The following is a 13,993-nucleotide window of genomic DNA, read 5'->3' as shown; positions in this document are numbered from 1 at the left end:
TTTTGATACTGCTCATTATACCATATAACATTTAGCATTATTCTGATCAGGCTTTAGAGCAGAGGTCTCTTGGCAACTTTAAGACTTGTGGACTTCAACTCCCAGAATTCTCTAGCCAGCTAGCTGGAGAATTCTGGGAGTTGAAGTCCACAAGTCTTAAAGTTGCCAAGTTTGGGGACCCCTGCTTTAGAGGATGGAAAAGTTTTTGACAACCATACATTTCATTTTAGGCATGGCATCAGAAGAGACAAGTGGCTCACCATACTTAGATTACATTAATTTTCTATTAAAAAAGAAAAAAAACACCAGTTCCAATGAGATAATTTTTTTAATTATTTTGTGAAAAACATACTTTTTGACGATGTAAAAACTGTTGCCTGAATTGTCTTACTCTCTCAGTAATCCACAAAATTAAGCCTACATCCTTTTGGGCCAAACAGTTGTGCTATAATATCATACAATGTTTTTGCTTTGAACTATTTATCAAGAACACGCATTCTGAGCTCTCTTTCCAAAGGATGGGGCAAATATTTTACAGTTCACACTGCAAGTTTCACTAGAATGCAAAGCTTTAAAAAACAAACAGATTTGTTACACATTCCAGCTCCTTGGTAGAAAACAAAAATTCAAGTGGACGGCAAACTTGAAGAAGAATGTTACTTTATAGAGCTAATCCAAGATGACTTTGAAATCTTCACATACTGATGGCTGTATTACTTCACTAAGCAGCTGCATGGTAGTTTCAGGAATTTGCCAAGTCAACTGTAATTTACCTACAAAGAAAGAGTAACCAATTACTTCTTTAGTAAAGCCAACAAGTTATTCTGAACAGATGTTCCAGATCATCAAGTACTTGGCTTTAGAGAAAAGCAGGCAGCAAAGCCCTGAAAAAGTCCTATACAGGTAGTCCTCCATTTATAACAGTTCATTTAGTGATGTTCAGTTACAACAGCACTGAAAAAAAGTGATTTATGATCGTTTTTCATACTTACGGCCTTTGCATCATCCCCATGGTCACATGATCAACATTCAGATGCTTGGCAAGTGATTCATATTTATGACGGTTGCCGTGTCCCGGGGTCATGTGATCAGCTTTTGTGGCCTTCTGACCAGCAAGTCAATGAGAAAGCCAGATTCACTTAACAACCAAGTTACTAATTTAATAAATGTAATGATTAGCTTAACTGTGGCAAGAAAAGTTGTAAAATGGGACAAATTCACTTAGCCAATGTTTCACTTAGCAACAAAATTTTGGGCTCAGTTGCGGTTGTAACCAGAGGACTACCTGTAGTCATCTTCCTTCTGTAAGGTTAATGATTAATATATTTAGAAATAATTTGTTTAAATATTTCATTTAAAAAAATAATGAATTAGATCACAAAAATTACCAATTCACATGGCTCAACTCTGCTAAGAATAATCAATTCATTCATTCATTCACCCATGCATTCATTCTGTTGTTGTTACGCTTAGCATTTGTCTCGCTTGGTTGCAGAGTCTATTTGATTTGCATTGTGTTTGCTTCAGTTCACATAATGAAACTATCAATGCATGATGTGCTAAATTTTGGTTTTCAGCCAGTTTGTTCAAGAAGCTGATTTGGGCTGTTACGTGTGTGTGTGTGTGTGTGTGTGTATGTATAAATGAAAGGATTGCTAAATTTTGGTTATGTGACACCAAATTATTGTTAATTCTTAGTGAGCGAATAGATAAATTATCTCCATGATGATCTTTGCCTAACTTGCTCATTTCAGGTCTTCCAAAGCTCCACTCACTGCTGTAACTGAGTCATACCTGTCTTCTGATCGTCCTCTTCTTCTCTTTCTTTCTACCTTTCCCAGCATGACAACCTTCTCCAGAGAGCTAGATCTTTGCAGGATAATTTGAGTCTGGTCACTCGAATTAGAACTCATTTTTTATGATCTATATTACTTTCCACAGTATTCTCAGGAGATTTCTTTAATAACCACAGTTCAAAAATCTTTTCAAAGTCAATATTTATTTTCCATTGGGTGACACATGGAATGTCATCTCTTACACAATTCTGATCTTTGTAGGTATACATATGGTAGTTCTTGACTAATGACCACAACTGAGTATGAAATTTTGGGTTTAAATTGTTGCAGTTTTACAATGTTGCTAAGCAAGTCACTGTGGTTAAGGGAATCACTTGCTCACTAAGTGAATTGCTCAGTGAATAACTTAGCGATTCACTAAGTTAGTTATTACCTGTATAACTGAATGGCTTGACTCCAAATGTTGTGGGTGCTGCATCACTAGAGGTTTTTAAGAAGAGCTTGTATAGCCATTTGACTATAATGGTATAGGGTTTCCCTCTTGAGTAGGTGGTTAGAAGACTTCCAAGGACCCTTCCAACATTGTTCCTAAGTCTAATGGGTCTTTTTTGCTCAAAAATGACAAAGAGCCATTTGACAAAATCAAATGACTATGGATTTTGCAACTGCTCATAAATCTAATCCAGTTGACAAGAGCCCAAAATGCAACAACTGGACTGCAGGGGTGGCGCAGCAGTCGTAATTTTTGAGGATGAATGTAAGAAACTTTGTTCAAGTCTATCATAACTTTGAACAGTCATTTTGCAACTGGTTGTAAGTCAAGGACTATCAGATACATCACAGCACGCGAAGATCTTTTCCAAGATCTTCATGGCTGCTTTACCAAGTGCTAGTTTATGGCACATTTCTTGACTGCTTGTTCCGTTATAGTTCATTACTGATCCTAAAAGGCAGAAGATATCCACCACCTTGATATCTTTATTGCCAATTCTAAGGCTTGCTGTTCTATCTGTTGCCATGAGTTTGGTCTATATCAGGGGTGTCAAACTCATGTTGTCACATGATGTATTGGGACTTTCCCCCCATTCACTAAAACGTGGGCGTGGCCAGTGCATGACAGCCCTGGTATAAATGTTTATAATTTTATTCCCTTTTTTTCATGGTGCACCTCGATTTTTAGAGCTTGTAAATCCTTTGCATTTTCAAATTTAATTTCAAAAGACACCCATGATAAAGTTTTGGATTAGGAGCAGGAGGCCCAGGTTTTAATTCTTCCTTGGGTACCAAAGTTAGTTGCGACACCTTGGCCTTAAAGTATGATTTAAAAAAACGCCTATCTACCTATCTGCCTTGGATCAGTGTGCCGATTATAGTTTATAATTTTCAAAAAAAGGCCTTCATCTTGCAGTGGTTTGATTTGGAGTGATAATAATAAAAATACATATGCATATACTTTTATTGCAGGGAAGATGCCAGTCATGGTACAGATAACATCTCCTAGTTAAAGAAGAAATATCTAGACAACATTCTTCAGATTATAAAAATCTCCTTATTGTACCAACATTCCGTTCATAAATTAAACTCAGGACAGAGTTCTCTGTATGCTCGCTAAAAGAAAAATACAATTTTCTTAACAATTTATACTAATTACCACAGTAACTAGGATTAATTTGAGATCGGTTTACATTTTTAATTGAAAATTAAAGTTAGAAAATAATGCTTTTGTATATTGATAACAGGTTACAGTGTTTCTCACAAAATAAGGCTGGGCCTTTTTTTTTTTTGACCCCCCCCCCAAAAAAATGGCTAGGCTGTCTTTTGGGGGGTGACTTAATTCCCCCCCCTTGCATCCTCGGGCGGGTGGATGGGCAGCAACGACTTGGATGTTGACCTCGGCGTTGGTGGGGCACTTCGTATCAGGAAACTTTCCGCCACCGTTGCTTTCCTTTCTCCCTGTGCTGCTGCGGCGTTTAGAGCAATGTCGCGGTGCTTGGTGCAGCCATGTGCGGCCAGCCAGGGCTCCTCCCTACAACCGGAGCCCGGCGGAGACACTCGGCTCCAGGCGCTCCTGTCGCCGCCTTCCCTTCACCTTCGAAGGCAAAGCCAATTCTTTTAAAAACGACACCCTACTACCGGTACGACAAAGATTCCCCTGCCTGAGAGGGCAGCCCAACCCCACGTGGGGAGGCGAATCTCCCAGGATCTCAGCGCAGGATTGGCCCACCCCAGGAGAAGTGCCCAGCCGCCATCCCTGCCTGGTGCTGGGCAGAGCGCGAAGAGCTTCACCTGGGATGCCCAGCGCAGCAGACAGGCGAGCCCTCCTGCCTGGCGGTGGAGCTCTCGCAAAGGCAGCGAGTGCCTTCCCGCCGGACCCTCTCCTCATCTTGCCAGAGCCATGCAGGCTGGGTAGAGCCAGGAAAGTGAGCCGCAGGTGCGCGCCCACCTGCCAAGCAAAAGAGCCGGGCCGACCCGAGCTTGGTTTCCTTCCCAAGTCCCTCCAGAAGAGGGAGCCCGAACCCGAAGAGGCCACCAGGAGAGGTCGCCCAAGGCAGTTATAGCGCCCACCCATCCGTGGACAGAGAGGCAAGGTGACGGCCTGCGCTGCGTTCTCCTCTGAGCTGAACCCCACGTGTGCCTACGCCAAACACCATGGCGTTGCTTTAAACACCATGGCAGCACGGGGAGAAGGGAAAGCAACGGCAGAAGGTCTCCCGATACGAAGTGCCCCACCAACTCTGAGGTCAACGCAGGCAGCACCATATCTGGGTATGCAACAAAAGTACTTCCTAACGGCAAGCCCCCCCCCACCATTCCCCCCATTTGGCATGTTTAATATAGGTCTTAATTTGGGGGGAGGGGCTTAATTTGATTTTATGCCTATAAAGCATGCTGGGACTTCCTATTGGGGGAGGCTGTATTGTTGGAGAAAGACGGTATTTGTTAAAGAGTCATGTATAATGCTATACTATTATATCAAAAGCACAATTGGACATAGAGATAATACTTTGAGAACACAGTAGCAGTTGATGAACATTACACTGCTTATATAGACTCTACTGAGGCGGACGGATACATTTACTGATATGCACAAGCAAATATAATACTTATTTCAGCCCAGCAGCTGTTAGTAGCAACCTGTTACTTGCAGCTGAAGCTAGACTGAGGCTGACCACTATGTCCACTATGTTGGCCAGACAATCTACCGAGGAATGGTTGTCACAGTTGTCACTGCTAGACTGTGAAGTTCAGTGGGGTAAGCTGAGAAGCTAATTCTAGTCTCCCTCCTCAAATGACGTGGAAAGAAGAATAATTATATCTGACAGGGCTTACAGAAAGATGTATCTAAGGTCCACAATCACAACACTAACCATCACATTGTACATACAATGTATTCACGCTCTATGCATTCACTTAAAAACATCTAAAAAGTATGAAAGACATCAAAGGACACGAATACTTACACTGTCTGAGAGGTTCAAGAAGACACTTGTAAATCACCCTGTGATTTGCCAATTTAGTGCTGAAGGCATGGTAGGAGAGCCACTGAACTGCTTTGTAAGAAAGTGGAACTGAACTACCTGTTACAAAAGACAGAAAGAAATCCCCTAAGCTTATAAATGCATTTTGCGATTCTGTATGATCGCTTTTCTATAAAACATCACTACTTTGGCACTCTTATTGCAGCAAATGAAGGGACCAACCAGACTTGACATTTGAATGTACTACCAGTTATTTCATTTTACTTCAAACCATGCTGTTGTCACCCCGATGGGAGAATGATTACACACAGCAGATTTAACCCCTCACTGATGTCCCCTTATTTTGCTAATGTCAAAATAAATGGTTGTACCCAGCACTAACCAGTGAGATCTTCCTTTCCAAGCCAAAGAACACCTCACAGAGGAAGCAATCAATTCAAAGGGGCTTAATTGTTCTTTGATAATGTTATCTAGCTGGGTATTGAAATGTCTGCAAGCAACCGAGCTAAGAGAACACTCCACAGTTAACTGCACTTCTCTTAATGCTACTGTAGTCTCTGTATTCTTAGAGGCTATTTGAAGGGAAAAGGGAATAGGAACTTCCAATAATGCAACTTCCAGGTTAATGTGCTTTTTAAGAAATGCAAAAAGAGCCATTTTGCTGTAGTCGTTAAGATATTGGTTTAGAAATCAGGAGACTATAAGTTCTAGTCCTGCTTCAGGCACAAAGTTAGCTAGATGACCTTGGGCTAGTCAGTCACTCTCAGCCCAGGAAGAGGCCATAACAAACCAGTTCAGAAATCTTGCCAGTATTACTACAGGGACTGTCCAGGTAACAGAAGGCATACAAAAAAAAAAAAAGTCAGCCTGGGGCAGCCATTTTAAAGGTGGTATTGGGTTTCAAATATTTTTATTTTACCTACCTGCATTTTTAGCTTTTAGAGCAGAGAAGCAGTATGAAGCATTATCAGAGATGACCATCAGAAAGAAACGTGGGTTGTTTTTGATATGGTGATGAAATGGGAGCTGGAGAACACAGGCATGAAATCTGGTATGAAAAAAGCCAGAGATATTCCTTGCTTACAAGGGTTTCAGATGTACCGGGATTTAATGTCACTGAATTAAGAATTCTGAGGCGGAGTTTGTACTGGATCAAGTCAAAGAATTGCATGTGAGGGGATGGCTTTAAGGCCGGCACATATATGGACTCTTAAGGGACTCCCTACTGCTTGAGAACTTTAACTGTTCTCCATTAACTCTTGAACCGAATAGTGACACAACACAGAAGAAAGCACCAAACTTCTCCTTCCATTTGGCCTTGACCAAAGGGCATGTTCTATAATTCTGATAAGCAAATGTTTGCAGAGGGGGGGGGGGGGAGAGGGAGGAAAAAATAAACTCTTGCAAGAGAAAAGATTTGTTCAATTGTAAAGTTGTTAAAGAATTATCAGTACTTAAGAAAGTGAAGATGGGAATTCTAACACAGCAAGCAAGGGCAAGGCAGGAAGATGCAGGTCAAAGCCCAGAAAGATTTTATCCAGACACAATGTTCCAGAGGCTAAACTGGTTAATAAATTACATGCTTACCCTCTGCTTTTTGACAACAGAAGGCATCAGGGGTGGAAAGCAACTGCATATTCACAGTTGTTTGAACTGACATAAACTGACATTTTGATCTAAGAATGATGCAGATGCATTCCTAGTAACATTTACTTAACTGAGAAAGCTACAAATGACCACAATGAAGTGCAGCCAAACTTGCACAATTGCAGTTCTGAGGAGGACTTCTATATATTCGCCATCATTGGGCATGCTGCTATGCCTTTCTAACTGCCCCTTCAATTTTTTCCAACTAAACTAATCTCTTTAGACTCAAAGATTTCCCAGGTAATGAAACCAAACCCATGTCCCCTTAGTTTCATTTTAAAACAGTTCACTTTTTTGCACCGGCTGATTTCTTGGTGAAGATTTCTTGTGCTATTTTACTAGAATATTGGGAGGGGCGGGGAGAACTGTTACCACAGGCATAGAAGGAAAAGCATTTTCCAGTAAAACTCTGGAACAGAGGAATAAGGGACAGCTCAAACGTTTTCCAGAGAACAGATTACCACGATTTGGTAATTCGGTCTAAAGGAAATTGTAAAGTTAAATCTCTTATCTGTAGGTGGCCAGATTAAAGGAAAAACTTTGGGGAAGAAGGAGACACTATGAAAGCTGTTCTGCTGGTGATTTATTTGTGTGAGGTGGGGGATAAATTGACAAAGGAAAATGGTTGTAGGAAACAGGTGTGTACTTTAAAGAGCATATACCTTGAGGAAACATAGGAAGTAATTTCAAGTAATTGGGAGTTTTGGAACTAAAGGCAGTTCATCCCTTTTAGAAAAATCACTATGTAAAATTATCTTAGGCAAGTATTATTTGTGGGACTCATAAATCATTAAAGCATCTTCCCAAATCCCCAACTGAATGGACAACAGTATAAGTAATTACCATTTTTTAGAAAAATCTGAGAACTGCGAATTCTATCTGTATTACAACTGCAGCATTAGAAAGCATTATCAGGAGGAATATGGGTTAATACTGGAAGTTAATAATGAAGGCTGCCCAGATAATGTTTATTACGCTAGATGTATTCAAAACACCACATTAAAGGGCCAAAGCCCAGCACATTCAAAAGCAACTTTGAGAAAGTGTAGTGTGACATTTTCCTATCCCACATCATATTCCAATGGCAATTAACAGGGCTTTAAAGTTACCATGCTTACCTGTAAGCCTGCAGAAGCAGTATCTTGTAAATATTAATGCATACTGTCTTAAGGCAATTGATCTAAATTAAGAGCAGGGAAAATAGAAAAAGATATGTTTCTTCAGTGCAAACAAACATCCATTAAATCAAATTAAATCAAAATGGCAGGTTGAGGGATATAGTAAGTATCTTATGTGTCAACATAGTAAGTATCTTATATAGTGATGCCAAGAGAACTAGAATGACATCAGTTTCTAGTTCAAGTTGATTGTGGTGGCACTAAATACCTAGATTTGATGGTAGATTTGAGATCACTGTGCATATAATGCACTTTTCAAGCATCCCTTTTGAATTGTGCATTCTCTTACCTGTAAATCTATAAATAAAGAATGACATTTTAGCTGCAGGACTGCAAGCAATTTGTTTCTCATGTTCACACCAGCTTTTCTAGTAGAGTTGAAAGACAGGCTAGACCTGATAGATGTATAAGCATAACTGCAGTGAAAGATAAGTGGAGAAGGAGATCAACATTATTTAGGCATCATTATAGTTAATCAGAGTTTTTTTTTCCTACTACAAGAATATATTTGGCTTTTACAAAATTCAAAACACGGATATTTGACATAATGGCTATGTAGAGAAACATTAGACACCCATTAAAATTAGAAGGTAATAATACCTTAAGCATTTTGATAGCAAGCTGTAACTTTAAAAGAGCTGACTAATTATTTGCAAGTTTATAGAAATGATTCTGGACTTATGAAGATCACTTGGAGTTTCCCGGAATTTAGGATTATTGTTGGGTTATCTACCTCGTCCTCTTATCACATGAGTTGCTAGACATGGTTCCTGGTCCCTCTTTCAACTGTTACTGCTCCAACAAGTTTCCTATCAGTGCTGTCATCTTGATGATGCAATTCAGGTTGAAAAATATAAAATATTGAAACCTGCTGAATGGTCAACTCTATTCATTCTAATTATTCCTTCACAGAAATCCGAAATACCCCATTATTAGTTTTCCACAAATTATCAAATTATCAATGCATTTATCAAAAAATGCATTCTTACTGACTGTGTGGTAGGGCATTTTTTGTGCCAGCCAGATTTAATCTGCAAACAGCAAGGATTTAAGTTTTATATTAGTCAGAATGGATTGATTTCAGGTTATAGAAGAGGTTCGAAAGCTTACTTTTTGTTCCTAATAATGTATATTACTTACGCTATCAAGTTATTTTAGTTGATTCATCTATTTCTTAATTTATATAATCTTTGTGTTATTAAACAGATACTTTGGGGAGACAATATGGTCTACTGCACTATTAACCATTTTCACTATGATTTTATATTTCATATTCTAACTAAATTGCCACAACCAGCCTTTGAGAATAAGGAAATATGCCCTTCATCTGTGCACATTATTTAATTTAACTTTGCCCACTAAATTCAGTCTCACTGATTCATCCATTAAATCTTTGGTTTATCAACTCACTGATTAAAGCATCCAGCCTTAATGTTAAAGCAATAACTATTCCTGAATAGTACATACCTGGAGTAATCACAGTAAATTTCAAGAGTCTGTGTATTAATTAATAATCCACACCATGGGATAACACAGTAAGTTGGTAATTGTTTGAACTCCAAGCAACCTGGAACATTTTCATCCATTGGAAAATTCACTACAGTCTTAGACGGATTTATAACAAAGCCATACTCTGGAATGCCTTTGGCTAGAGTCCTATATGAATGAAAATACACGTTCCGAATTGCTACCTGAAAATATATGCATCATGTATTCCATCACAATAACTAACTGCACAGATACATATGATAAATTCCTCCAAATAAGTTGTAAACTGTAGAGTCTCTCAAAAAATGGCATCTTCCTGTTATATTGAAAATGCATCCCCTAAATTTTAATATTGTTAACAGTTGATAGCAGCGAAAAGCCACTGTAGGTAAGAGTTACACCTGATAAGTTAGGTTTCGATGTCAAATATTAGAATTGCTAATTTAAGCAATATAGGAATAACCTAAAATACAAGAACTTTATAAACTCTCCTGTCCCCCAATTGGCTTTTCTTCAGTTATGTGAATTTAACCACTTCTACTTAATTTCCCCCCTTATTTTATGAAGCCTGTTTTGGTTTTGCTAACCATACAAGGAGCAAGTATTGATCATTATATTTAAAATAAGTGTACCAGCAGGGTTATAGCCCATTCTTTTCAAGGAAATCATTGCTAGTTCAATGGGAAAGTTTATTGAAAGTTTCAGTTTATCTCCTCTTGCATATATTCTAAAGAAAGAATATATTTAAAAGAAAGCATTTTAATTACATTTTTATGGAATACCATATCTGCGCATGGGTAGAAAAATGTGGAAGAAGAGTAGAACAGGAGAAGGTAGGAATGTTTTCATTCCTTTGTGTACAAAAAAATAAAATTCAGCGATATTTTATTAAAGCACTCATTAAAAATTCATTGTCCTACCTCAGAAATGTTTTTGCTTGTTCTAAATGAGGTGTAACAAGCAGAAAATCATCTGTTAAACGCATCAGTACTCTGTAATGTTAAAAAAAGTAAATATCTTGGTCTTGGGTACAGTTATATTTTAAAGCATGAATACATTGCTCATAGTCTTCATTTTTCAATTACTTGAGGTAAATGTAATATACACATTACTACTACTATTCTATTATCCAAATCTGCAACACAATTTTTTTTTACCAGTGCTATAAATTAAGCTTTCACCCATAAATAAAATTGGCGCACACACACAAAACCAGGACTATGATTTCTGATCATCACAATGACGGATGAATCCAATTGCTGTGTTTAATTCCCATATGATGAGAAGCTGATTGGACTTGAATATGGGCAAAGGAATACTTTGGGGGGGGGGACCTAACTCAAGCTTTTCTGACAACTTAAGTAAGGATAATAGGATATGCTTGGGTTTTTGCGGACCTTCTCCATACCATCTGCCAGGCCTCAGCGTCAAGCAGAAGATAAAAACAAAGACTTCCTTGGATCAAATGTAGCTTAAATTGTATGTGTCCACATAACCTTCCTGGCAGTAGAAATGCTTTGTCACGGACTTTTTCCTAGATGGTTTTCAGACTTTTTAATTCAGGATATGCCTTCAGAATTTCTGGTAACCTCTCATCCAAGCACTAACCAGCAGTATAATAATCATTACTGATAATTAAAAAATCCCCAAATATCTTGCTAACGCTATAATTTTGCCAGAAATCCTGATGCATTGCAAGCAAATCAAATTTACTCTACATACATTTAAGAAAGATTGTATTAAGAATGCTTATCCCAGCACCACCTGCACAGAAGGGACTTCCCCAAAGTCACAAAATAATTTAGTTTTGAGTCAAAGTGGGAGAAGGTTATAAATTCATTGTTGGCTCTTGCACACCTTTATACAGGGGTTATATAGGCAAAAGTAGGCTCCCTTGATGTGTTTTAATGGCCTGGAATAACATGCCAATATTTACTTGTAAGAAAGACACATGCTTATTGCTTGATCCAGAAAGTCTTGACAAAGTGCTGGTCTTTTATTTCATTTCATGCTGCACTTTTGAAGAAAGAAACTCTGCATTCTTAGGTGTATAACCAGAGAATCTGTTTGGCATCGCTTATAGCAAAAGATGACAACCTTTTCTTCTTTTGTATTCCGAAATGGATTCTGGAAGGAGTATTTTGCCAGAAATGCCACTATTTTTATGAAGTGCTAGCAAGAGACTTTTGTCAGATTCCTGGAGACAATCAAAGAGCTAAAATTCCCAGGTCTGTTTCAAACGCAGCTCTGAAAATAGTTTACATTCTGATGCAGATACATATGGGTATTGGAGAGGTGGTAATAGTGGCATGTGTCCTTGCATCACACAAGTGTGGCAAATTAGTGACATCATGCAATTCACACAATATAATTTGCATAAATTTGATTTCACAGTGACACATGAAACATTATAGCTTCAACCTATATATATAGTCTTCCTATATTTCAAGTTGGCTAGTTTGTCTTACTGTTTCTCAACATACATCTGTTGGATTATAATTTGATAGACAGAATTGGAGCAGGGATAGGCTCTGATCTCCAATATGCTTGGCAGACATGCAGGAGGGAAATAATTCCGGGTAATCCCTCCATCTCCTTTTGTCCTTAATTGGAAGAGTTTATGCTGGGCTTTGTTATTATATATAGTAATGAATGATACTTAACTTTTCTAAAGATTCTACACAACAGAGTTTGGTCCTTTGGGAATGGCTAATATGCCAAACAGCAAAATAACACCTTACCCGTCCTTTTGCACATCGCACAGTAACTTATTCTCCATGTCTCCATAGCAAAGGTTGCAAAGCAGAGTTGATAAAATGGAGCCCTGGGGAATTCCACAGCGCTGCACATAGTACCTGAAAAATGCCAAAAGTCCACTGTCATTAAGAACTTAAATCTGATAGCAAAACAAGGTTAGTTGTAATAAGGCTGATCATTTCACTGCAATAAGGAAGTATTTTCTGATCGGCAAATTGTGTATAATATGAGAAACATATGACATTGACAATGATTTCCCTGTAAATAGAGTGAGTAAATGGGACTTGAGCTAGAAACTTGGTGTAGGGAGGAGAAAATAGGCTTTTCTGTTCTGTTGGAGAGCAAAACTCAGAATTCTGAACCAGTGTATTGATTCATCTGCTCAGCATTCCCTCAATTAAACACCTATTTGTCTCCCCCACACCTTGCAATAAAGATTCACACTGGTATATCATGGGCTTCTCCCTAACTACTTCCTCTCTTTACCTTGAACTACGCATGCAGCAGCATGAAATGGAACATTTCTGACATAGTTGAACTTACCGAACTATATTTTTAAGTTTGTGGATCATGAAAATATTGTTAAAATCTTCTCCTGCAGTAGAACACAATGCATTCAAAACTCTGGAGAAGGCTAACTATCTGATGGATTTGGTCTATTTGTGTTTAAAATAAACCTTACTATATGGGACAACAGTAAATATTTCACTTCCCACTTGCAGGTACATTCCACACACCAATCAGGATCCCGTTCACTATGATTTTCCTAGGAAGAGCATAGGATGTGGGCAGGATGCATGGCCCTCCCAAGCTCCGTTTTCGCTGGCAGACGTACTGTGGGCTGGTCCTTTGCCATTTCCAGGGAACCCTGCAGGCCAGATCTAAGTACCCTGCGGGCCAGATTCAGCATGCCTTGAGTTAGACACCCCTGCTCTAGGTCTTTGCAAGATTTTTGATGGTTTAACAACAGTCAGTCACTAACTAATACTAGGCAAAGATGGGTGATGGAAGGGGTGATGGTGGAAGGTAATTGAAGAAAAGATTCTGAAAAGGTATTTTCAGAAGACTTCGCTTACATAAATGTTTCCAAGTTTTCTAAGCAAAAACATCATGCACTGCTTAATTGCTTTCAGAAGATGATACTATTTCATATAATTCAATAAATTACATATGCCCTAAGTCCATAACTTTTTTGGGAAAGCCTTTGAAGCACTACATGGGAGCTGCAGAAAAAAACAAAGAGAGCACTTCATGGATATAAGAACAGATATAATTGACATTAGTATATCAAGAAGAAAACGGAGATAAGCCAATGGTAGGTTTGGAAGCATTTCTTCTTTCACGTTTGTAAATTGATTTCCCAATCCAACGTCTGCCACCATTTGAATAAGCAGATTCATCCCCAGTTCTTAGATGCTCGTCTTGGTCCACAGTTTACGTAAAGTTCATTCCTGCCCTCTAATGTCTCCTGTTCATCTCCTAAATGCTCTGTTTGCCCTCTACTATATCCTAATCTATGTTTTAGATAAATTGGTCCCGTTTCAATCAACTCTTTAAAAAATAGTAATAGAATGAATACATAAATGGATGACATTTCAGGAGATATCTGAACAAATTCAAGAGGAAAGGCTGGCTGGCGAAGCACAGA

At 38.6% G+C, this 13,993-nt stretch overlaps 1 protein-coding gene across 1 annotated transcript in view; it reads right to left on the bottom strand.

Moving 5' to 3' along the window:
- Positions 1–315: 315 nt before the first annotated feature.
- The window catches only part of TERT (telomerase reverse transcriptase), a 31,357-nt gene continuing 17,679 nt past the window's right edge, over positions 316–13,993 (bottom strand). Inside the window, exons 9-16 of the mRNA XM_026700879.2 lie at positions 12,330–12,443; positions 10,509–10,580; positions 9,568–9,756; positions 8,390–8,516; positions 8,041–8,102; positions 6,199–6,323; positions 5,258–5,374; positions 316–773 (exon numbers count right to left, since the gene is read on the bottom strand). Coding sequence (XP_026556664.2) covers positions 670–773; positions 5,258–5,374; positions 6,199–6,323; positions 8,041–8,102; positions 8,390–8,516; positions 9,568–9,756; positions 10,509–10,580; positions 12,330–12,443 — 910 coding nt within the window. The 3' untranslated portion in view covers positions 316–669. The remainder of the gene's footprint in view (positions 774–5,257; positions 5,375–6,198; positions 6,324–8,040; positions 8,103–8,389; positions 8,517–9,567; positions 9,757–10,508; positions 10,581–12,329; positions 12,444–13,993) is intronic.

Source organism: Pseudonaja textilis, chromosome 3 (assembly GCF_049901715.1).
Source record: "Pseudonaja textilis isolate UNSWEBS1 chromosome 3, rPseTex1.2, whole genome shotgun sequence".
In the NCBI taxonomy this organism is placed as follows: Eukaryota; Metazoa; Chordata; class Lepidosauria; order Squamata; family Elapidae; genus Pseudonaja; species Pseudonaja textilis.
The sequence above is the reverse complement of the archived record's forward strand: the minus strand, read 5'-3'. Positions and strand labels throughout refer to the sequence as shown.